This window comes from Stegodyphus dumicola, chromosome 8, assembly GCF_044657685.1.
Source record: "Stegodyphus dumicola isolate Sdum_Otavi_A_Nest chromosome 8, ASM4465768v1".
NCBI classification, from domain to species: domain Eukaryota; kingdom Metazoa; phylum Arthropoda; class Arachnida; order Araneae; family Eresidae; genus Stegodyphus; species Stegodyphus dumicola.
In genome coordinates, this window is record NC_140775.1 from 154,893,396 (window position 1) to 154,917,558 (window position 24,163).

Here is a 24,163-nt window from a genome sequence, read left to right on the forward strand (position 1 = left end):
ATTTGTTTATCATTAGAGATAAAATAAATGCAACAATTAAAAAACTTGAGAGAATAAATTCAAAGAATTGGATAATAATATTTCAAGCTTTTTACCACTTTTAGAAAGTTTTCTAACCTAAAATAATTTGAAAATAAAAGAATTACATCAGACATTAAAAAATCATTGTTTTTCATTGATAAATAATTTCAACGTGTATTTTCCCAAGGATTATGAAAAAGAAAATTGAATTAGAAATCAATTTTTTTATGATGTACTTGATGTTTTATGTCGTGAAGAAAAGAACATTTGACAAAAATTTCCTGTGTTTCAAAATTCAAAAAATTTCAAAAACAATACAATTATTAACTTTTGGCTGAACTGAAAAATAGAATCTAAAGACATTTAAAATAAAGCTATTAAATTTTTATTGCCTTTTTGCACAACCTGTTTGTGTGAAGAAGGATTTTCTTCCATGTTATATTTGCAAAATAAATGCAGAATAAAATTAAAAGTGTATCCTAATTTACAGTTAAAACTAAGTGAAATAAAACCAGACATAAAGAAATTGACAGGCCAAAATTTCACACTAAACTTTAGAATTAAAGTATTATAGCTTAAATTTTGATAGTTAAAACAGTAGCCAATTTTTAATATAATTTTTATGTGTGCATATTTAATACAAATAGACAATACTTAGTTCAAATGACAATATATAGATTTTACTTAATATTTCTATTGAAAAATAATCATTGTTAAATGTGGTGGTACTAAAGTTTTTCATTTTTTTGTTTAGATGGTATGCATTAGCCAAAAGGTTGAGAACTGCTGATTTATGCAATAATATAATGAAACTAATATTTTAAAACTTAAGAGAATTGCTATCTTTACCATTAATGTAATAAAACAGTACACTAACTTGTAAAGCCTAAACAAATTCTTTAATATTTTCTATAGTAAATATACATTATAATTTCACACAATTTTGTAAAGTTAAGATATTTAAAATTCAGTAAAAAATTACTTGGCAGCTAATTAAGTTTAATGAGCAAAAGTTAACACATTTCATCATTTGCCTATAAATCAAACATGTTTATTCTTAGAACTTTAAAGAAATATTAAGAAAAAGGCACTTGTACACACAAGAAGCGCAAATATTAATTCTGCAATATAAATCTAGATAAGAGAAAAAAATACTACTACAATAATAAAAATAAAAATGTATAGTTTCAAATTAAATAAATTTTTTAAAATTAAAATGGAATAAAATTTATGGAATGTTTAATTTTGGATAATCACACCATTATCTATATAAGATGGGAACTTCAGAAATTCATTTATACACACGCAGGCAATCTATATTAAATGTTTCGCAGAAACTTTTTCAAAACATATTTTAGTCAGAATTATAGTTATATAAATTGCAATTATAATTTAAGCACATATGTACACTACATTTATATACAGCCTAAAAATACTTATCAAAAAACCTAGCACTGGAAAATTATATACAAATAGTTTGACATATCAGAACAGATGCATATTAAAAATATTGAAAAAAGTTACATTAAAATAAATATGTATGATTACATCATACAACAAATGTTTCACATAGGTTTTTATATTATCTGAATCAATGGCTAATAAAGTCATGTTTGTTCATATAAATATACAATTCAGAAATTAACATAATTTACAAACGATAATGTTAGGACACAGAACTGCAGTACAAAATCTGAAATCCGGATGTCCAATAGCCGGAATGGTCTACTATCCCCACCTTGAATAGAACTTTTTCTTCTTTTCAAAATTTTCTTTTTCTCACAGTGTACAAATGGAGAACTCAAGTCATACAAAATTATTACCTGAACAAGTGTAGGTAATGAAGCTTTACATTGCAAACTGCCAAATGAATGACTGTAGCTTTGTTTGCATACTGACAACTGTATATTACCAATGAAGTTTTACATCAAGAATATACTATAAAATATACAACAGCTTTCATGGGTTATCTTATGAAAAAATTCCATAAGAAAATCCCCAACAAGCAAAATAGCACAATTCCTATTCCACATTCTACTATAATGACAGAAATTTCAGAAGAAAGCCACTTGCTATATTAGGAAAACAAAATTAGCTTTAGTTTAACTCTGATTCAATGAATTTATTTTTGTCTTCCCTCCTAAATTATTAGGCCCCTCTTCTAGATTCTACTATCTACGAGAGCTTCTATTCTCCTCTTCTAAGAGAATTGAGTTTACTCTCTTTCCTTAACTCTCCAAAGTTTTACCCAATGCTTGTTTTGCTCTACTTATCCAATTATCTACTTTATTCTTTAAGCATTTCAGTATGGAAGCTGTGATCATGTGACTGGACACTGACTGAGAGTGTCATCCATTTAATTCTTCCTTCTTCAGACTCGCCTTAGAAGATCTATTACTTCGTTGGAGGTATTGTTATCCACTCACCTTACTAATATTGTTTGAATTCTCACTGCTACCTACCACTGCATACACAGCTTAACTCTACCTATCAATCTCAAAAATGCTCCAATTATTTCACTGATTGAAAATTGTAGCACTATTACTCTCTGATTGCGCATCTGCGCTGGTGGTCATTTATGAACTGTGTTTGCCAGAGTCATGTGGCTCATTGCAAGATCATGAAAGGACATGCCTGGAGATGTGCTTAAAAATGCTTGGCATAATTTATAACCAGTAATTAAATTGCATTACGATATAGATAGCTGAAAATTTGAAGGTTTCCAGATATCATAAGTAAAGAGCAAAACTTTCCTATTAATGGATTATGAGAAGAAGTCCTGAATGAAGGTGATATAACTGAAGTCTTACATTATAATAACAATGCCTCAATCAATAAACAAAACAGTTAATATATGTAGTATGGTTTTAAATCCAAAAAATATCACCATTTCAACTTTGAGTTGCATTTTAATTTCATGCAAAAATGATTCAGAAATGTCTTTATGTAGAAAATCTTTTTTCTCAAAAGTAGAATTTCTCTTTCTTTTCTTCTTAACAGAATACCTCTTTCTTAAAAAAATATAACAGCTGTTTATTCATTTCCAGGCAAATCCCAAATCATGAAAATTTAATTAAAAAAAACTGATTAGATATTAAAAACATGATTGCATCAGGAAAGTAACCAAAACAATGCCTGGCGCTAAGAAAATACAGGAATAATAAATAAATAAAAAGGGGGCAGATATTGTAGCTTTGATGTAAAACTGAAAAATTTTATAGTCAATAGAACTTAAATAAATACTAAATGAAAGTGACATAATTTGAAGTCTTTATTGTGATGATAATGCCCCAATCATCAGTCAATTAATGGATGGCAAAGTCTGTAATATGGTTTTGAATCAAGAAAACATTGCCATAGGCAGTGAATAAAGTAATAAAGAGGTTGCTGAGAAAGACAAAATTTCAAATGATTATTCAGTTAGAATTCTTGGTATGTCAGTAGCAGGACTTATAAAGTATAATTTTGTGATTCATTAGGTTAGGTTAAATTACTTGAATATGGTAAAAAAAAAAAAAAAAAAAAAAAAGGGGCTATCTGGCAAAATTAAAAATTAAGCAATTTATATTAAAAGAAATCTTTAATAAAACAAAATAAACATTGAGCTTTTTCTCCTAAATTTTGGTTCCTTTAAGGTCATTTACAAGCTTCATTGTTTCACAAACAACTACGCCACATAATTAATGATCTAAAATCTGGATATTTTCATAATTTGAAACTGCCAGATTCTTGGTCACCATTGATCTCAAACTCTGCACTGCATTTTTAAAATAAATGAACATTTATAAGTGTATAGAAAGTGTCTAATGAGCTATATTCTACTCATGTATAATATTTTCAGTAATGGTCAAAATCTTTGGTTCTATGCTACAAACAAAACATATGAAAGAGAACATTTAGTAATATTAATAATAAAACTTTCACAGTCTAATATGCAAAAGGAAAGTCACAGGGCTGGGGAAGGGAGTTCTGTTTCAATGCAGAACATAAACTTTTATTTAGAATATTTAGTTTCCTAAATAGTTGCTGAAATCTTGATCATCACTTAAAAAATCAAATACCTCAGCTAACAAAAGAGGTATATCATTCCTAGAAGAATTAGACCATATTCTTTTTAGGTACTCATCATGCTTCTGCCCCAGATTATGTAGCTCTGGCAACATAGATATCAATATCTCAAAAACTTCTGGCTGTCTGTCATGCACAATCATCTGATATTTTAAAATCTTGATATATTTTGCCTGTCTTTTTTTCAACAACACAGGTTCATGGATCCCATGTCTTTCTAAAAAGATCAAATTTTCAGCTTATCAGTGTCTAGAATACAATAGAGATCAGAAATTGTGTAACACTTAATTGGTAGATACTATTAAATGTTGAGCAAAATGCTGCGAAATTAATTAAGAAAAAGATAACATACATGAAATTAATACCAGTGAACTAATTATGAATATTAACCAGAAGTGGGGAATTTTCTAACAGGAAGGCATAAATTAAAAACAATTGAATTAAAACTTGGAAAAAAATTGAAATAAAAGTAAATTAATTTTAAAGTCCACTAAATATGAAATAATAGTTGATCATTCTTTTGTTCTTATCAAAGCAGCCGAAAGAATTATAACAACATATAGCCATGTTTCCAAATTATACGGGATGAACTGCAAAACTAACCAAAGAAATCCTCAAATATAATAATACAATATTTAAAGCATTTAAATTTTTTTTAAATTATATAATAAAAAACTGCTATTATCTGAAATCAGTCATCAAGATATACCTGTTCCAATGAACTAAATATAAATTATTATTTAATTTGTGAATTTTACTTTTTAAAATTTTTATATTAATTTACTTTTATTTCAGTTTTGTTTTCAGTTTGTTTCTTATGCCACATGCTAGACAACATTGAATGTACAGGGTCTCCATAATTAAACTTGAAATTTGCGAGGAGTCTGTAGAAAAAACTATGCAGCAGAACTGCATGAAAATTGGGTAATGGCAGAATGAAATGATGGGAATTTTACCGAGGGGGGACAACGACTTTCAAACACACCACTACATGGCGTGCAATGTATACTATTGGCATTTGCAAATATTGTAACCATACTAATCTTGTGCATGCACAGCAACCCTATAAAGTTGAGAGGCAAACTGCAGTCATACTCATTTCCAAGTCAAGAAAGATGACGTCGACTCTGTAGGAATGTGCTTTACTGGTGAAATTGTTTTACCAAAATGGAGACTGCTATCGAAGCTTGGCAGAAATTTCGGTCTTTGAAGCGGTTACGAAAAGGTCCATTCACTAGTCAAGGACTAACAAACATGATTAGGAAATTTGCAGCAACAGGAACAATGGGGATTCAGTCAGGAAGAGGACGAAAGTGTGTTGCAGCACAGGTAGTGGATGATGTAGGGAAGCAAGTGTAGGAAAACACATCCCGAATCATCAGCAGCACTAGTGTTTGGCATATTGCAGCATATATTGACCAACCTCATTCCACGGTTAATAAAATTATTCAAAAGGTCTTATGCTACTATTGCCATAAACTGTTGCTACTGCAGCAGCTTTTACCAGTTGATCTGAATAATCGGTTCTGCATTGCGATTTCTTGCGCGAGTTGAGGTCCAGGATGAATGGCCATGGAACATTTTATGGACTGAAGAGGCCCACTTTCATATGGAAGGTGCGGTTAATATGCATAACTGGCACATTTATGCTGCTACAAATACACATAAATTTCTACAAATTCAATTACACTCTTCACATGTAATGGTTTTGTGCGGCTTTACTGCAACCTTCATTGTGGGTCCATTTTTTACTCCGAAGAGCACACCGCCGCACAGCCTATGACATGCACCGTCACTGGTCAACAATATGCTTCATTATTAGAGCAATCCATTATTCTGGGTCTTCAGGCAAGGCCATGTGATACAACCACAGTTTTTATGCAGGATGGTGCTCCTTCACACATCGCCTGTTGTGTGAAACAAGTGCTCTGGCATCATTTCGATGACGACAGAATCATCAGCCGGCAATTTCCTACAACTTGGCCTCCTAGACCCCCCCTCAACTTGAATCCTTGCGACTTTTGGTTGTGGGGATACCTCAAGGCTGTGGTCTACCGTGATCCCATCACATGTCTGTCTGACCTTAAAGAAAGCATGGAATGCCATATCCATAACATTACCGAGCTTGTGGTGCTTCCAACAGCCGAACATGCAATTTTACGCTTCCAGATGGTATCAGACAGTGGTGGACATCATATCAAGCATGGTTTGTAGACTTTTGTAGATTATTTATATATTCTCAATAAAGCTATGATATGCCACCTAGGGGTGGTTTTTGAAACTCATTGTGTTTTTCCCCTAGATAAAATTCCCATAATTTCATTCTGCTATTACCCAATTTTCATGCAATTCCTTTGTATAGTTTTTGCTACAGACTGCTCTCAAATTTCAAGTTTAATTATGGACACCATGTACTTAGATCCAGATACAAAATATTTAGATTGGCAACAGTGAGATAACAAAATTTACGGAAGACAAAATTTTTGGAATTTAGAGAAGCACCAAGCAACAAAATTAAGGGATGACAAGATTGTTAGAGTTTAGAGAAAGCACAGAAACACAAAATTTAAGGGCAGCAAAACCTTTTAAGTACCTGTGGAAATTTATTCAGGACTCAGATAAGCCTCAAGCATATACAATAAATAGACATAAGTATAATAAATAACTAAACTTATACAATTCAGGCTTAACTGGCTCACTGCACAATAGAAGCAAGACAAAATTTAGCAGAACAACTTGCCATTCATCGCCAGTCTCATGATACATAGCCAATAATGTACAGCGGCTAAAATTTTTATGTAGCATTCATTATTATTATTTCAAATTTAATAAAGTAAACAAATAAATATTAAGCCTTTGTTTTTGTAAATTTTGATACCCTTTAGATCATAAATGCTTCATTATTTCATAAATCATGATTTCACATTTTTTATTTTATAATTTCTACATGTCATCTTACTAGATTTAATCTGATGATCTATTATCCGGAAAAGAAACCATATTCAGGATCGCCGAAGTCCAAACAAATCCAGATCTTGGACTTTGTACTGCACTATTAGTGATGCACCATGAGATTGGCGACTGAAGATATGTTGTTCTGCTAAATTTTGTCTTGCTTTTTTTTATCATGCCCAGTAAAAATTAGGTCTGAATTATATTATTTATTTATTATTATTATGCCTATTTCCCACATATCCTTATTCCAAATAACAAATCAACTATTTTTAACTCAAACGGTACTAAATGTTATCTCTTAGCCTGTGAATATCATTTACCAAACCTTTTTCTTTTGCATATTGAAAGAAATTCATTTCTCCTCCTCAACATAATCAACACTCTGCTAAACAATTGGATAAGTCTGTAATTGTCACCAAGTGTAATATCACCATAAAAGGTTACCATGCTGTAGCATTCAATTGCTAACATAAAGAATAAATAAAAAAATAATAATAATAATAATAAAAAAAAAAAAAAAAAAAAAAAAAAAAAAAACTGCAGACATTCTTGCATGAGTCATTTCTCAAGCTGTCATGAGTTGATAGTCACATGGTGATGAAAGCAAAAAATAAATTATTGTGAGTTTAGTGTCAGGAATGTAAGTTATTAATTAGGTATATAATCAGCAATGAAAATGTATGCCAAGAAAACAGTAACTATGGAGCCAGCAAATTATTGATCATTATAAATTTAAATGACTGTGTTTCTTCAACATGAGACGTTTTATTTAGTGCCCAGCTGAAATTAAGAATTGAGACTTTTACATATTAAATTATAAAAAATATCTATTGTTTATGCATGAAACATTAGGCGTATACTAAATCAAGATGCTATTTTCAGAATCTAATTTCTTTCTCCTCTTTTGCAAGAAAATTTCTTAAAAAAATTATTTGGAAACTGGAAGTCGAAATAACGAATGTCTAGATTTAAGCCTTTGCACTGTATCATTTTTAGTTCTTAGAGCTCCCAACATCTGATACTTTGATCTGCTACTTCAGGGAAAAATAAAAAATAAAAAAAAAAAATAAGCTTCAGGAAACTTAAATTGATGAATTGCCACTTAGTATGTGCAAGAATATTTTGGAAGTGAAATGGAGATTTTATTTTCATAATTTCCAATAATTATTTTCTGTTTCATTAAACCATGTTTCAATTTTAAACATACCAGTAAAAACAGAAAAAAGAAATTGCTTTTCATTTAGCAAACAATGACTGAAATAATTTTATGGTAATTTTTATTTTGTTCATATTTTTATTTGCAGTATATTTTAATTTTCTTTAATTCTTTTATATGTAAGATAATAAATTATAATTTATCTTTACTTCTTGTTAAATATTTAGCTTTGTCAGCTTTCAGTAATTCTTTGAAATTCAGAAATTCGTTAAATTATCTTTTTAATACCATAGATTTTAAAAATATCTATCAACTAATGAGTTCTTATTGCTTAAATATTTTAAGAGCTACTATAGTTAAGGATTATAATGTAACAAATTCATTTAAGTCCACCTAAATTTCTTTTAATATTATTTCAGAGCATGAGCTTTCAATAAATGTAAATTTTGATTTCCAGCTTAGTTAAAAATGCCTTTGCAAGGATTCAGATGTATAAATTATATAGTGAATAATTTGTAACTGTTTCTTTTAAAGAAAAAGCTTATGAATTCTAGGTAGGCTTGAAATAGTGATGTGCATCTACTTTTATGTAATATCACTTACTCATATGTGTAAATTGACTTTATTATATAGTTCATTCTAATTTTGACTTAACCATGGCAAGTCAAATAACAGTTTAAATTGCATTAGTGATTGATCTTACCAGTTTAAAAAACACTAAAACTAAGGCAATAATAGCATATATTAGTATTTCATCTCTACATATAATAAAACAAAGAGTCTGTCTGTATGTGTGTGTGTGTTTCATTCGTGCTGCGCGTAAGCTAATAGACCCACGGCTACGAAATTTGGTGCATAGGTGCATCCAGACAAAAGCCAGTGCACCTCGAAGCGATTTTTTCGAAATTCGAATTAGAAGTTTTTTATTTTATGTTTTGTGACAAAATCGTGTCATTTTGAGACATAATGGACTATAGGAAAGCAAGATTTTACTCTACGCACTCCATTTTCACATCGTCATGAAATGTCAACACTTAGCTATTTTTCGAACTTAAAATAAATTTCGTGTTTCAATAAATCGATTAAATATGAATTTATTTAACAAAGTGAGCTTAACACCTTTTCAACGGGACTTTTTCTAAAAAAGTTTATGTTTAAAAATGAACAGTTTATTTTTCTTTGATTTTTGGACACGTTAAACTTTCATCCTTGCGACTGCTTTTACAAAAAGAATTTTGGAAAAATGATAATATTTTGCATTTAAAAAAAAATTTTTAAATGAAGCTTCCGAGTACACTTTTCACATCTCACATCTTTAACAATTTGATTTTGGCAACAATTTTCCTTATTGTTGTTGATAGATTTTGATGAAATCACATTATTTTGAATAGTTTCATTCTTTTAGAAATATGAGTTTGGCAACAATTTTTCATCGTATTTATTATGTCACTGTTTTTAAGAGATTGGCATATTTCATTTTATTATTATTTTTTATTGTCATTTTTTTTTTTTGGTAGATGGTTGCACGGACTCTGCCGATTTTTCGTTTGGCGAGTAATACGACTTATGATAAACTCATTGCTGGATAAGTTATTTATGGTAACCAATACTTTGTTGTCATTTTATTAAAAAAATAATGCTTTTTATTATGCATTAATTGCATGTTTTAAATAAAGATTACAACCATGCCTTTTCCAGGATTCAAGCCCAGGCCCAAAAATATGGCAGCTAACACCATTAAATACCATACCAAACAGAGCAGCATAGAGAATGCTATAAACCTATTTTATACTAATTTATATTATTTGACACTAATTTATATTTAAATACATAAACTTCAAAGATCTGATTCGCAAGCACAATAAGAGTCTTCCTCCAGATGTAAAGGCAGTTACTTGACATGTTACCTACTTATGACCATTGCAATTCCACTTTAAATGTTCAACAAATGATATTGAAGAAATATTTTTGAAATTGTGTCTATAACTGAAAGCTAACATTTACTAAAGTATAAATTATAGTAATGGTCATAATAATGATAATAAAGAAAATGGTAACATATTCTATAGTTTTAGGACTACATACATGATGCCTAGCTAAAGGCAATAAAATAGCATTTATAAGAAAACAAATTTAAAGACATCATTTTATGCCAATTTTGGCATACTGCTGGCTTGCATTAATGAGGCATAAATTATCAGCTTGTTAATACACATTCTTTCAATTTGAAACAAATCATGGCATTTTTTTAGTCCAAACAGTGTCCCTATTTAATGAATTAAGGAGATTGATTTCAGAAAATCTTCTTTCAATCGAATATATATCCTGTCTTGTGCAACAAAAATATTTGTTTTCACTTAGCAATAAATCACATAGTCAGGTTAAAGTACAAGTCTATTTACAGCTTATTAAACTTACTATGTTTTGGCTTTAACAGGTGTGTTTTTAAATGCACTTCAGTTGACAATTTAATAGGTCTGATGCCAGACTTACTGATTGCTGCAAGAAGCGGTCAGCACACAATGGCACCTGAAAACTACTACTGAACAGTCATTATGTTTTGGTTATTATAAAATCTACATTTTTTCACTTAATGACCGGATATTTTATTAGATAAGCATTTGCCAGCAAAGACTGAACTGAAAAAAGGTCGGATCGATATTACTGGCATGAGAAGGAAGATTACAACAATGCCTTTTCCAGGATTCAAGCCCAGGCCCAAAAATATGGCAGCTAACACCATTAAATACCATACCAAACAGAGCAGCATAGAGAATGCTATAAACGTATTTTATACTAATTTATATTATTTGACACTAATTTATATTTAAAATCAGAGGGGGGATGAACTACATTCGCAAAAAAGGCAAAGCTTCTAAAGACAACATTCAAGGGAAAGAATACTGAATTTTCCTTAATCTCAACATTTTCCATAACAAATAAAAATTAGTGAACTTTACACAAATCCTACAACTGAGCAAACTAAAACAGTTGATAAAAAAATCTTATTTTTAGAATTAGATTGAGCAAACTAAAACAGTTGTAAAAAGATCTTATTTTTAGAATTAGATTAACTTTTTATGCAAATGTAATTTATAAATAAAATCCATTTTCTATTAGTATCTGGCACTGATGATATAATTTCACTTTCATAGCGATACAAAATATATACATTTAGATTTCAAACGACAAAAAGTATTATAATTATCTACATTCAAAAAATGGCTTACTGTCCTTAAAAAATAAAAGAAGGGATCTTAATTAAAATCTTAGTTATGAAGGTAAAGCTGCAACCCTAGATGGGCAGGTGGGTGTATTTCCCCCAATAAAATTATTTCTGTTTTTAAGATTTATCATTAGACATGTAAAATCAAGGATTTCAAATAAAGAAGTAATTTCAGTTTTTAACTCAAAGCAACACAAAATTTTCTTAAATGTAGCAAGAAATATAACACGAAGAACTTTTCTGCTGGTTATTGTTTATCTTCCCAATAGCAAAATGTTATAGTTGAGCTTCGTTTCACTGCATCTTTCTCATCATTCTGATACTATAAGACTTTTGTTCCATAATCAAAATGTGAACAAACCAGCCAAAGACAGAAATTGAAACTATAAAAAGTATATCAACGTCAATGCACTTTAAAACCTGAACTGTAATATCCTTGTGGAATGAGGTCACTTAAATTTTAGTTTAGTCAATCCAGGAATCATTTTGATAGGTAGACGGTAGAAGCAGACAAGTATGAGATTCTTAAATTTCATCGCTAGGAATGTTTTTGATCAAACCTGAGATCTTTAGTACACAATTCTCTTGTGCTTAGCCATATTTGAATGCTGTAGTATAATTTGAGTTCTTTCAAATTTAAGGAGATTATCATAACTTTTTCATCAAAACAGTATCCCTAATTAATAGAACTAGGAGATTAATTTCACTAAATTTTCTTCTGGAAACTATTTCCAAATTTGTTGTATAGTGGACTTACTTGTTTATGAATTTCTAAATTATGAACCATGTTTTTGAAAACTATTATTTAGGTGTGATGACAGTGCAAGTTGGAATCAATTTCATCAAACTGCATAAAATTTTGCCTTCTCAACCTTACATGCTTCTGAGAAAATCATCATATTGCATCGATCATTATTCAATACTCCTTACGTGACTATTCACGAAACTAAGACTTAACTAACAGCAATATTTAAATAAGTATGCCACTTTCATTGGCATGGGTTTTTTGATCTGCTCATGGCGATCTCTATTTAAACAGTACATATTAGATAAATTTGTATTATGTTTTACTATAGTCTCTTTTTCATAAACTTTCATTTATTAAGATGATATTTACAACATTAAAGAAAGTAAGCAAGCAAAATACTTTAAATTAGAAGCAAATATACCAAATGACAAAAAATTTCATGACTAGATAAAGCCGATTATGCCACTTAAGGGGTTAATACAGATAGTATGGAGACCAGTAACAGTAGCAGATCAGTTTTTAATGTATGCATTAAATTCAGTATAATGTTTAATATAATGAATGCTAAATAGTCTATCTTATATGTGCACATTAAGCTGCACTGATGTATGCATTAAGTTCAGTATAATGCTCAATGTAATGAATGTCAATGAGTCTTTATCTTAGAAACTTGAGAAAACATTGCTGAAAGCCGACTTATTATTTTTACTTAAAAATATACTTCTGCTTGATACGAGGCGTATTCGGAAACTAAGTACCATTTTGAAAAAAAAAAAAAAAAAAAAAAAAAAAAGAAGTAAAACAATTTTTTCAAATCCAATTTTATTTTTACATGAAAATACATGTCTTAAACTATTTTTCAACATAGTTTCCGCCAATGATCAAACACTTGTCATAGCGGGTGACCAGTTTTTGTATACCAACGTCAAAGAAACTTCAAACTAAAAACAAGTTTCGATAACCATGACTCCACAGCATTTTTCGTGTCATCGTCAGATCCAAAGCGCTTGCGTCCAAGCTTGCACTTCATGCGCAGGAACAAGTGATAGTCAGAGAGCACCAAGTCCGGGCTGTACGGCGGGTGATTGAACTGCTCCCAATGAAACTGTCGAATTAACGACTGAGTGACACCAGCAGTATGGGGCCGAGCATTGTCGTGGAGCAACACAATTCCTTTACTGAGCATTCCTCTTTGCTTGTTTTGAATGGCATGCCTTAGTTTTGTTAAAGTCTTAATGGTTTGACCTCTGGGAAGAAATTCAGTAAGCAAAACGCCTTTCCTATCCCAGAATACAGTGCACATGATTTTTTGTGATGACATTGTCACTTTGAACTTTTGTTTTTTCGGAGAATGAGTGTGTCTCCACTCCATCGATTGTTGTTTCGACTCTGGTGTGAAATGACACACCCAAGTTTCATCACCTGTCACAATTTGGTTTAAAAAGTTTTCTCCCTCATCACTGTACCGCGTGAGAAATGTCAGGGCATTTGTCAAAGTCGCTTTGTTTTGTGAACATCAGTGAGCATTTTTGAAACCCATCGGGAACACAGTTTGTGATAATTCAAGCAGTCAGACACAATTTCGAACAAAACAGTACGTGAAATTTCTGGAAATGCCTCTGAAAGAGTTGTCATTGTGAAGCGTCTGTTCTCATGAATTGTTTCATCAACTTTCCTTACCAAATCATCGGTGACAACAAAAGGCCGACCACTCCGAGTCTCGGCGTGGACATTTGTTCGACCTACATTAAACATTCTTACCCACTTTCTCACCACTCCATCACTTATCACGTATTCACCGTAAACTTCTGTTACTTGACGATAACTTTCGGCCGGTTTAACGTTCCTCGCGTTCAAAAATTTAATCACGGCACGAATCTCACAGTCAGCGGGAGAACTAATTGTCTTAAACATTTTGAATATGCACAGCAAACTGAAAACACAACATAGAGCAGCCAAAATGGTGACAATTGAAAGTCAATGAGCAAGAAAGACTAGTGCACATGCGCGGGACGCCTACCACAGCACTGCGACGGCGCTAGAATGAAACGGTACTTAGTTTCCGAATACACTACGTATATCTGCATTTCTAAAATTTTTGCCACCAGTGCCTCCCTGAATTCTAAAAATTTTCCCCTAGCACTACAGCACCTATTACACCGGCTCTAGTATCAGCCCTGACTTGAAAATGTGCTTTCTTTTTTAGTGTAAAGGAAAATGTAAACATTATATTCCACATATTTGAGTATTATAACTTCATATCTAGGAAAAATAGAAATTAAAACTGTAAACATAAAAAGCATGGTTATTGTTAACTACTTAGCTCCTAAACAGCAAATTCATGGAATATTTCTAAAGAGATTTAAAACATATATATGATGAAGTAACAGAAATTAATAATACAAAAATCAAAAGTAATAAATTTGAAATTTTACAGCTTTTCATATTTTCTTCAAATTTTGTTCAGTTATTTTTCACTAAATACTTATTTTTTGTATATACTTAAATGTAATTAGTGCTATCAAAAAAGTTATAAACTGTGCTTACTTTTGTCAGCAGTGTGACTTTTATTTAAGATACTAAGTCATTAGTATGAACGGTACCATCAGAATAAAGAAAATACATATGTTAAATGTATGTTATGTGCTTTCTTCATTCTGATGATGTTAAAAAATTTCATTATTAGTCATGCAATATAAATATGAAATTAAATAACTTTTAATTTTTCAATCAAAAAAAGGTTGAACTTTAACACATATTACTCCTTTTGAGACAAATTAAAAAATTTAAATGGAGGGGGGAATGAGGCTTTTTTCGGAGAAATTTCATCTAGTCACTCACCTTAGGAGCTGGCTATGCACCAGGGAACTGTTATCGAAATTATATAAATTTACAAATTTTTCAGGACAATTACTTCCATAATACTCTATTTTATTATCATAATTAAATTTTCTCACACTAGTATCTGATTTTATCACATTAAATGAAAGGTTCTTTGTTGTTGTTTTGAATCATTTGATTAGGTTCTGAAGGTATTTTGAAACAAAAGATGAAAATTAAATATAATTAAATATAATTAAATCAATGTTTATCTAAATTGCTAAAAATCTCAAATTAATAAAATTTATTTCGCAGAAGGAGTAATTTGTTAAAAGACAAAAGTATCAAATTACAATTTTACCATGTTGAATGAATAATTTACTGAACCACATAACAATAAATTAAAATATTATTTATAAAAATTTGCTTCTAAATCTCTATAACAAACAATTTGCAACTTTCAAAAAATGTATAAAAGCTGAAATATAGATTACAATAATTCAAATATAAACAACAATATTCAAAACAAAAAACTAACATGATGATTACCTGAAGTATGGAGAACAACCGCAGAATACAAAGCTATAACTGTATCATTAAGTTGGAAATCATTCAAACATTCCAAGAAATTAAATAACTTGGCAACAAATTCTTGCTATAAATAAATATTAGCATTTGTTAAAAATTCTCAATACAATCAGTCAATACATTCAAAAATATATCTAACATTTAGAGGATTTGATATCAAATTTCATTATATGTTAATATTACCTTTGATAATTTTAATGTACATTGCATCAGAAAACCTATATCTAAAAGATTACTGAAACCAACACACTCCCCCCCCAAAAAAAAAAAGCAAAAAGAGAGAGATAGAGAGATATGCAAGGTATCTATTAACACTATTTCAAATAAAATAAAAAAAAGTACAAATATAGTTACTAAAAAATTTAGAATGTGTTGCAGCAGTGGCCTCTAACTGATGGCTGCAAGCCACATGCAACCCCCAAAGCAATTTTATGAGGCCCACAAACACATTTTTGTTATGTTTTTGCTGTAAATATGGTAATAAAAGTTTTCAAATAAGGTTATGGAAACAACTAAAACAGTAAACTTTATCCACAGATGAACTCTGAATCATCAAACTTGTTGCATTGTTTGAAGAAATTGGAAGTGAATAAAAAAAAATATTTAGTTCAATGAGGCGAGGTAGTTATATTGAGAAGCTGCATTAAAGCAGTTTTTGAATTTGACCCTCAGCGTATGGTTCTTATGATTTGAGTGGCATTATCAAGTACTACAGTTCATGTGAAAATCGGAGGTGAAGATTTTTCGGTACTCTTCTGTTTATTGGGAGAGAATTCAGAAATGTTATGTATGTATACACAAGTGTGTATGGATGTATGTGTTCATGCATGCATGTATGTATGTATGTGTATGTGTATACATACACACATTTTTGAATCTGATCCTGATAACAGAAGAGTACTAATTACCCTCCCCTTGATTTCAATACAAATTCACTTTGGAAAACTTTCCTAGTGTTCTTTATTTCAACAACAGATAGTTCAACAGGGTCCATTTCACTGCAGAGAATTTGTATTAAAGCTCAGAATTTATTCATCAAAATATTCCAGTGATGCTTGCATGGCTTGTATTTACCATGTAGAAAGACCAGCTATACATTACCAAAACCCATAAAAAGACAACCTAGAAGACAGTGTGCAACATGTTGCTTTAGAAACAATAGGAAAAAAAAAATACATTAAAAAAGACTCATCTGGTACGAAGAGAGTTAAGTTGGATTATATTTTGTTACACACTTCAAGGTTTATCACACACAAAAAATTTGCATAGTAACAATAAGTGTGTAAAAACAGTGCTAATTTTATTTTTAGGGTCAATATAAACAGTTAGTAATATTTATACATAACCTAAAACTTTTCATCAGTTTAAATGTTTCTCTTTGGTGTGCATGTAATATAATATAAAGCAAGGTTGGTTTTTCTTTTTTATGAATTTTACATTTTCTCTTTCATTACAAAATTTCTGCAAAAATTTTTGTGACAAATTACTTAAAAATTAATAATATCATATGCATTCTTTAACTTGCAAATTATTCCTCCTGAAATCACATGCACTGTTAAATGCATAATTTGAAACTGCAAAAACAAATTAAAATTCTTGTATTATTTAAAAATTGTTTTTAAAGGTGTGAACAGTAATAAATAAAGATATTCAAAAAGACAGCCAGAGAGGACAACCATTAAAAAATCATCCCATATTTCAGAACTGGAAAGTATGAAAATTGAAGTGTATGTTGAAGGTTAATAAAAGAAATTAAAACCTTCATGACACAAACTAACTAAATAAAAAAACTATAGATGAGTTACATAATCATACATAGATTTAGCACTTTTTGTTGGCTTGACCAGATACTTATATATTCTCAATAAAAGGTTGCAAGAAAAGAATAAAATTATGAATGATAAATTGTTTCTATTAAAACATTTGGTACTATTCCGTTTTGAGGCCGTAAAAAAAATTGCATCGAAAATGTATGCTCAAAAGCGTCCATTTAACAGCGCACCAAATCTAGCGTACGCACTGATTTCAGATTGCGTAAGTTTATATAGTTCTATATTTCTTAAGATGCCATTGAAATATTAGTTTAATTTTTAAATCCTTTTTTGATATCCTATGATTTCACAATTTGGGAATTGCCCATGACGAAAAGTCTGCAATAGAATTTTGGGTAAAGTGCAGAATCACTCACCGCTTGACACATTTTTAAGAATTGCACATACTCGGTACCCATGTACACATCGATCTATTTTCACTTTAAAAAAAATCCCAGAACTGCCCTCAAAACCTCAAAAATGGCACTGCACACACCCTTGACTTTATGTACACATTAACCTATTTTCACTTTAAAAGTAAAAGAAAATTGACAAAAAACCAATTGTTTTTAACCCTTGTAAAAAGCGGCAAACAAATAAGTGGGCGATTCTGCACTTTACCGAGAATTTTTTCAAAGAAAAGGCATTATTCATTATAGAAAATTATGTTTGAACAACAAACAAGATGAAACTATGCTTTAGCAATAACTCTGTAGCGAAATAGAGATGCAGGCATCCATTCAGTTATGTTTAGCAATTTTTACATAAATTATAATAATGATCTGAAATAGTTATTTACTTTTACGCTTCCATTCAGTGATGTTTATCCTTTTTTATCTAAATTATAATAATAAAAAAGTATTATATGAAATTAACCTTTCATCTAAATTAAAACATCAATCTTAGATAGTTATTTACTATTATATTTCTCTTCTTGCGTTAGGGTTGCCGCAATTATTTTTGGCAGCACTGGCATTAACAATAGTTTGGTGCATTTTATGGCCCTCAAAACCGAATAGTACCACATACTTAAATTGCAGTTACAGGAAACTTTACTTAAATAAAAATATTTTGCACATTTCTTACATCTTAGACCCTGTTCTATTATTTCAAATGAAAATTCTTACACATATGGAAAAAAAAAAAAAAAAAAAAAAAAAAAAAAAGCATTATTATGTCTAGAACTTGAAGAAAGTGAAAAAATGGCACACTTATTTTAATTATTTGCAGTTCAATTTTACAATATAATATAAAGTAATGTGAATAATGTGCCAGCAATTTAGCAAATATAGTTAATTTACAAGTATGATACAAATCTTATTCAAGAACTGTTTGCCTGGAAGATGGTATACCCTGATATAACCATTAACATGATGGATGAGAAATCGTGATTCATCCAACGAGGAAACTGTCTTCCACTTATCCATGGTCCAGTTTCAGTGTTCCCAGCTCACTGTAGGTGTAGTTAACAACAATGCTTGGTCAACAGAGGAACACGAGTGGGATGTCTGCTGCACAGTCCCTATATCCAACAGCATCCGCTAAATTGAGTGTTCCAAAATACTTGTACTAGGACCTGGACTATATTGGGATGTCAGCTGAGCCATTGTTTGCAGCCTATTTTGCTGTACCAAGTGGGAGTCTCTGACGCCCTTTTTCTTTGATAATGCATGGACGTCCAACACCTTGATATCTACTGCTGGTTCACCATCATTTATCCACTTTGCATAAATACTAATAATGGCAGATCATGAACAACCTACCAGCTGTGCAGTTTCACAGATGCTCGTTTCAAGTCTTTGGGAAATTACCATCTGCCCTCTATTAAAATTTACTTAGATCAGCAGCCTTTCTCATCACTTGCAAAAGTAAGTGCAAAAATGATTCCTTCCCTTCTCCAGTAGCAGTTAAATACCATTCCCACTTAATCGTCAGCTCACCATGTCATGAGTTCATTGAAAAATGTGGGGATGATCATAATGTTTTGGCTCGTCAGTGTATATACAGACATATATACAGTCAAATTTCTTTGGCAAACTCGAATAGTGCAATAGCTAAATGAGGCATTCCTCTATGTGTGACAATAAACAGATGCTAAGTATTATAATAAATAATTATGGGAAGCACCATCAGACTTTTAGATTGCAATAAATTTCTATCAAGTATGTAAATTCTGTCTTTAAAATGAATTTAATTTGTCTAAAATAAGGAAAAATAACCTTGTGTTCAGCATAGATTTTAGTTAAGACTATCGATTTTGAGGGCAGACAGGCACAGGTTCCCCTTCACCAGGAGCAGAATAGCTTCTTCTACTGGTGAATTGGATTTTTTGAAGCTTTTCTCCTTCACAAAGATTGTACTCATTTAGTTAATTAATTCAACTCCAATCCAGTTCTTCCTAACACTTAATTCTATTAATATATAAAAATAAATAAAATTCTATTAATTTTTCAGTTTTTGGTACCATTTTTGTCGACAGATGGTGCTACCTTCTCGCCTGTTTTATTTCTTTTGGATATAAATACAGCCATGGTTTCTCTTCTGTTGCAGATTTCGTTGTTCCTGATGAAGAGGGACCTGTGCTTGTTTGCTCTCAGAATTGATAGCGTCTTGACTAAAACTTATGCCAAACACAAGGTTGTTGCTTTGCCTTATTTTATGCTTTGCTTTGCCTTATTTTATGCTTTGCTTTGATGCATTTCTCGTCTCTTTTTATTTTGCCTATTTTATAGTTGCACATTTATTGAAAATGACTAAATTAACTGTTGTAGCTATATTAATAATTTATTAAGAAACCGATTATATGATACAGTACAAAGTCCATAACCCAGACTCGTTGGGACTTCGGCGATTCCGGATAAGGGGTTTTTCCGGATAGTAGATCATCAATTTAAATCTGGTAAGATGACATGCAGAAATTACACAATTAAAAATATGAAACCGTAATTTATGAAATAAAGAGCAATTATGATCTAAAGGGTATCAAAGTTTACAAAAAAAAAAAAAAAAAAAAAAAAAAAAAGCTTAAGATTTACTAATTCAGAAGTCAAACAACAAAAATCAGCGTTATACCTACAAAATTTTTCACAGAACTAGTTTCGATGGTTTTACCGAACCATCATCTTCAGCTGCAAAACCGCAAATGAACAAGATAGGAAATAATGATTGGATAAGATAAGAAAGCCTGGACAAGAATAAGCAAGTGGCGCCATCTGTTGGCGAAACCAGAACTAAAACATAATTTCTCTAAAAGCCGAAGGCAAATTTGGATTGGAATTAGGATCGTTAACTAGAACGGAAAGATTTTTATGAATGTGAAATGCCTCTAGAAAATCCAGTTCTCGAATGGAAGATGTTTCTTGAATAATTTTGGCAGCAGAAAAATTGAAAGTGTGATTTTCGGACCAACAATGTTGAGCAACAGAAGACTTCTGTGTTTCCTTTTTTCTAACATATGCCTCATGTTCTTTGACGCGAAATTTTAAGGCTCTCTTAGTTTGGCCAATGTAAATTAAACCACACTGGCAAGGAATCCTATAAATACCCCAGGAATTCATATCCGGAATGGCGTCCTTGAGTATAGAAGTTGGAATTTTATTGATGGGAGAATAAACAACCTGAAAGTTAAATTTCTGCAAAATATGTGCAACTTTATAGCTAATTGATGGAAAGAAGGGAATGACAACAGAATTTTTTATAATCTCCTAAAATAAGAGTGTGGCTTTTAGTGTGTTGAGATGAGAATTTTTTAACTGCTTGATTAATAATGTTGGGTGAGAAGCCCCTGTCAATAGCTATTGCTTTTAAATAATTTAGTTCTTCATCAAGGGCTAATTTGGAGGAGCAAACTTGAAGAGCACGGAAAACATAGGAATAAAATGAAGCTAACTTTTGTTTAGTCGGATGACATGATTTAAAGTGTGGTGGAAGGCAAACCGATGAAGGTTTACGGTAAACTGTAGTACTGAAGTTGGATGTGTTACGTGTGACCAGAATGTCGAGAAACGGAAGAGAATTGCAAGTCTCAAGTTCAAAAGTGAACTGAATAGCAGGATCAATAGAATTCATTGTTGAAAGAACTTTATTTAAATCATTATTATTACCTTCAAACAGGGTAAAAGTATCATCTACGTAGCGGAACCATGCCAGGAAGTTAAAGTTTCAAACAATTTTGATTCATAATAATGCATGTAGATATCAGCCAGGATGGGACTGAGGGGGCTTCCCATGGCTAATCCCTCAGTTTGTTTGTAATATTTATTTTGGAAAACAAAATGTGTTTGTTTCAAACAGAGTGAGAGAAATTAGCTCCTCAATTTCGATGCAAGAGAAATGAAATTCGCAAAGTCTGGTTTCTAGACATCTTAATGCACCCTCCACTGGGACATTGGTGAATAATGATTTTACATCAAAAGAAACCATGAGTAAATTACTAGGAGAAATGTTTTTAACCCTTTTTACAAACTCTATTGAATTTTTTATGGTGTAAATGTTATTGTCTAATAGAGTGGAAAATCTAGAAACCAAATAAGCTTAAGATTTATTAGTTTATTTTATTAAACATTTCTTTCAATGCAAGTTGTTTAAGTTGCTTTGTTTTTTGTGCTAATACTTTCTCTTTAATTCTATAAACAGACATAATTTCTTGTTCAGTTACAAAGTTCCACTGTTCCAAGTCCTGTAATTGCTGTGTCGAGAATACCGACTAACTTGTCAATCGAAATGTTTTCGTTTTCAATAAGCTCTCTGTCAGTTTCTTCACTAGTGATGCATACATAAAGCATACCCCCCCAAAAAGTAAGTTTGTAGTTTTGAGGTCCAGATTATAGATCATTGCGGATAATGGACGTCCAGATTATGGACTTTGTACTGTGTTAAGCTAAAATTATATCACAATAGAACAGTTAAATGCCATTGAAAAAAGCGTTTAGAAGTATTTTTTATATAAAATGCTCATCTCAGATACCTTTTACTTGTCTTATTCTATGAATATTATGAACATATTATTCTAGAAAGGCACATTTTAAATCAATTCGTATAGTATACTCTTTGATTTTCTATGTTAGTAGACTTGAGATATTTTTATTGTTGTATAAGTTTTCCTAATTATTTAAATTATGCTACTAAAACTATAAAGTTTTTATATTAAAAATTTTCTTACTTCATATATTGCTTCTAACTGACGACGGGAAATATAGCTACCACTACAGAAAGTTATTGTGCCCTCTGCTGGATTTGCAAGACGGGATACATGGACAAGCCAAATTTCAAAAAGTCCATATCTAATGCACATAATTCGGTCATGCAAATTCAGATTGCAAAAGTCTGGTATATGAGATGCAAAATAAATTAAAGGTTTTATTGATGGTGCAAGATGAGCTGCCAGATGACTCCACAAAACAGTTTTCTCCAAATCTTTTGCAGAAACTATTTCACAATTCTTTAAGCTCTAGAAGAAAATAAAATACAAAGTCATTATTCAGAAATAATTAAATAACACAAATATTTTCTTTGATAGAATGATTTGCTTTGTGTCTTATATTTATTTAAAGGGAAAAAAAAAAAAAAAAACAGCATTATTGCAGATCTAATATTACCGTGACTAATGTAAATAGAAGATACCTCTAAAACATCAAACAATTTGAAAGAAAGTGGTGCTTTAAATACACATAGCTTGGTATGTAATGCAGATCTCTTTCCACCTATGACTAATATGAAGCTACTTTTGAATGAATTATTCATTGATCTCTGTAAATGAAAGTTAATTATTTATTAAATGACAAAAAGTCCAAAATATGCCCCCCCCGTTTTTTTTTTTTTTGCTTTCTCATAGCAAATACCCAATTTTAATAAAACCATAGAATAAAGTAGAACACACAAGATTTCTGTTCATGTTCTAATTTCAAAACATGAACAATAATTACCTGATTTTTGCTGAATGCAAATAAGTAGTAGATATTCAATGAAAATGAAAAGGAAGCATTACCACTAACCAATCATGCAACTGCTTTAACAGGTCATAAGTATACCACTCAAAAACTATTTGTTGGCAAGAAGTATAGGCACTGAGCTGCAGATAGGCAGATGTACACAAAATCTAAATATTTATTTAGAGAATAACCCTGCTTGTTAGGTCTAGGTTACTTACTAAATTGCTAACATACATGATAAGAACTATTTGAAAAAAAAAAAAGGGAGGGGAAAGATGAGAAAAAATAAATCTATTTCTGAAAATTCTATTTACAGAGAAGTTAATGATTTCACGAAAGATGTAATTTTTGGAAGAAGCTGGCCATGGAAATATCAGAAGTGTTTTTCAAGTATATGACAAAACACCATTCAGTTTCTTATAAAGCTAACTTTACTGTAATTACCTTAATCCTATTTTTGCAATATAATTTTTATATACAAAATAAAATTACAAAAAGTATTATTATATCCCCCAGTACTTACTAATTTTACTGTTTGAAGACTGAGAGGGGGAAAAATATGCGATGCATGCTATTTCTAAAGCGGCAGATTAAAGGATTAACACATTAAAAAGCACCCTAATATTATTACAGTTTATAAGTTAAGAAATATAAATTTTAACAAGATTCTTTTTACGTACACAAAACAACTTTCTACTTGTGCATGCATTCTACATTATTATCATAAATCAGAAATTGATAAATCACGTTGAAAGAACTGGGAGTGGGATACGTGAGGGTGAGAGATATGAAGTAAATATGGTATTCAATTATAGCTATAATAATTTATATGGATACGGA

At 30.7% G+C, this 24,163-nt stretch overlaps 1 protein-coding gene across 5 annotated transcripts in view; it reads right to left on the bottom strand.

Annotated features, from left to right (window-relative positions):
* Positions 1-626: 626 nt before the first annotated feature.
* The window catches only part of LOC118187237 (ecdysone-induced protein 78C-like), a 38,994-nt gene continuing 15,457 nt past the window's right edge, over positions 627-24,163 (bottom strand). For 4 of the 5 annotated variants that reach the window (XM_035357412.2, XM_035357410.2, XM_035357413.2 and 1 more), the window contains 3 exons: positions 22,555-22,842; positions 15,544-15,649; positions 627-4,306 (listed from right to left, as the gene is read on the bottom strand). In XM_035357412.2, coding sequence (XP_035213303.1) covers positions 4,029-4,306; positions 15,544-15,649; positions 22,555-22,842 — 672 coding nt within the window. In that variant the 3' untranslated portion in view covers positions 627-4,028. Of the gene's footprint in view, positions 4,307-12,978; positions 14,437-15,543; positions 15,650-22,554; positions 22,843-24,163 lie in introns of those variants that run through there. The other variant, XM_035357415.2, reaches the window with a different exon arrangement.